Here is a 1,987-nt window from a genome sequence, read left to right as displayed (position 1 = left end):
CAGGAAGCTCAGTGCCTCTAAAGAAAGGCTCTGCAGCCCAGTGGTGTACTGGACAGCCATCTGTATCTGAAAGGCAGAGCATTTTGAAATGTAAATCCCTTTGGGCACAGGAGATGCTTCCAGGAACAAGGAGAACATCTCGCTGCGGATGTGACACCACTGTAGGACACAGATTGTCATTAGTGTTGGCTGAGGACAACATTTCTGGCTCCAACAGACAGCGGAGGAAACACTGACTGCTCTCCTCTGATGCTGCATTTCTCAGAAAAACCCTCACTGAAGCTAAATATAGCTGCTGAGCACCACTGAGCAGCTGCCAGTGCCAGCCAGTCCCGTGTGGCACCGAGGAGCCCAACCTCACACAGCCAGGGCAGGGGCAAGTGCCCCATTCCCAGCAGATCCCTTTCCCCATGTTCCCCATTGCCAGCAGATCCCTTTCCCCATGTTCCCCATTGCCAGCAGATCCCTTTCCCAGATTCCTGTCCCCAAACACACACACATGCCCGCAGCAGCACTCCCTCCCACCCCAGCACTACAGGGTTTAGAAAGGTGCCACCAAACTGCATTTTAATACCAAACTCCTATTTTTAACCCAAAGGATGTGTCTCAGAGGACAGGACAGAGGGGCTCTTAGCCCAATTCCCAGCCCCAGAATGCTGAGCAAGCCCTGTCCCACAGCTGGCAGTACCAAGGGGAACCTTACTGCCCCGGTGTTCACATGACATGAATGATGTGATGGGAGAGTGTCAGAGCCATGAACCAGGCTCTGCCAAACCCTCTGGCACCAGTGAAACTCATGCAGTGACACAGACCTGCTGGAGAGGACTTCTGCTGGCTCAACTACTCTACGAGTTCATCTGTTTCAGTCCATGGCCCACAGGTGACGTCCCACTGAAATGTAAGTGAGCATTGGAAAGTGAAGCCATCTGAGAATTTACCATCATTGGCAGCCAGAGAAGGACTTTGGTCAGTGCCAGGATCAGCGAGAATCGTTTCTGGGCCAAGCCCACCGTGGAGCTCCTGCTCTGTGCGCGGCTCTCGGCCACACCCGTCCCGAACAGCGCCGCCGAGGCTCGGCAGGGCTCCCGGCTGGGGCTCACCCGAGCACAGCAGCTGCAGCGTGAGGGGAGCGGCCAGCGCTGCCAGGAGGGAGAAGCACAGCGAGTACACAACCAGCACAAACAGGATGTAGGGGCTGGCACAGTCGGCGAAGCAGCCCCAGGACGTGCGGATGTACCTGCCCCAGCCACAGAGAGGCAAAATGCACAGCAGCAGGCTGGCGGTCCAGATGGTGAGGACGGCCCATGCCACACTCACACGGCGCTTGGAGGAGCTGCAGCTCAGGGTCCCGGGCGTGCTGAGGGTGTAGAAGTTGTAGGAAACTATAAGAGACCCTTTCAGGTTGCTGGAAATGCCCTGGAATAAATACAAAAACGCTGAGGTGGTGCACAGAGGCTGGGGCAGGACTTCACTTGACCACTGCATGAGCATGAAAATAGTCACCGGCACGATGCTGATCAGATCATCTGCTGCCAAAGAGGTCACAATCATCGAAACCGTGCTTTTGGTCTGCAGTTTCAGCAGGGAAACTAGTGAATAAATGCTGCCCAGAAGGGCTGGGAGAGCAATGGCAAAAGTCAACCAGAACAGAAAGACATTCCAAGTTCTCTGCTCACTGGGTTTGTCCATAATGCTGTGATGCTCAGTCAAGAAGCTTGTCCCATTGAGTGACAAATTACCAGGAGTCACCGACATTGTCCTGGGCATGTTTTCCTTTGCCTTCTCACTGATTCTGCAAGTTTTCACCAGCTGAAACCAGACCTGTCAGCTCCACATCACAAGTTTCTTTGTTTTCCTAGACTCTCTTCTGTGGCATCTGATGAAGAAATATTCAGGTGGCAGCACCCCTAATGACCAGAGCTGATGCTCCCAAAAAGCCAGGCAACAATGAAGTAACAAAGGTGCTGAAAAAAAGATGGAATTCTTC

At 53.5% G+C, this 1,987-nt stretch overlaps 1 protein-coding gene across 1 annotated transcript in view; it reads right to left on the bottom strand.

Annotated features, from left to right (window-relative positions):
* The window catches only part of GPR149 (G protein-coupled receptor 149), an 8,670-nt gene extending 6,915 nt beyond the window's left edge, over positions 1-1,755 (bottom strand). Inside the window, 3 exon segments of the mRNA XM_031055445.1 lie at positions 2-66; positions 939-1,037; positions 1,084-1,755. Coding sequence (XP_030911305.1) covers positions 2-66; positions 939-1,037; positions 1,084-1,755 — 836 coding nt within the window.
* Positions 1,756-1,987: the final 232 nt, after the last annotated feature.

This window comes from Geospiza fortis, unplaced genomic scaffold, assembly GCF_000277835.1.
Source record: "Geospiza fortis unplaced genomic scaffold, GeoFor_1.0 scaffold172, whole genome shotgun sequence".
Classification (NCBI taxonomy): Eukaryota; Metazoa; Chordata; class Aves; order Passeriformes; family Thraupidae; genus Geospiza; species Geospiza fortis.
The sequence above is the reverse complement of the archived record's forward strand: the minus strand, read 5'-3'. Positions and strand labels throughout refer to the sequence as shown.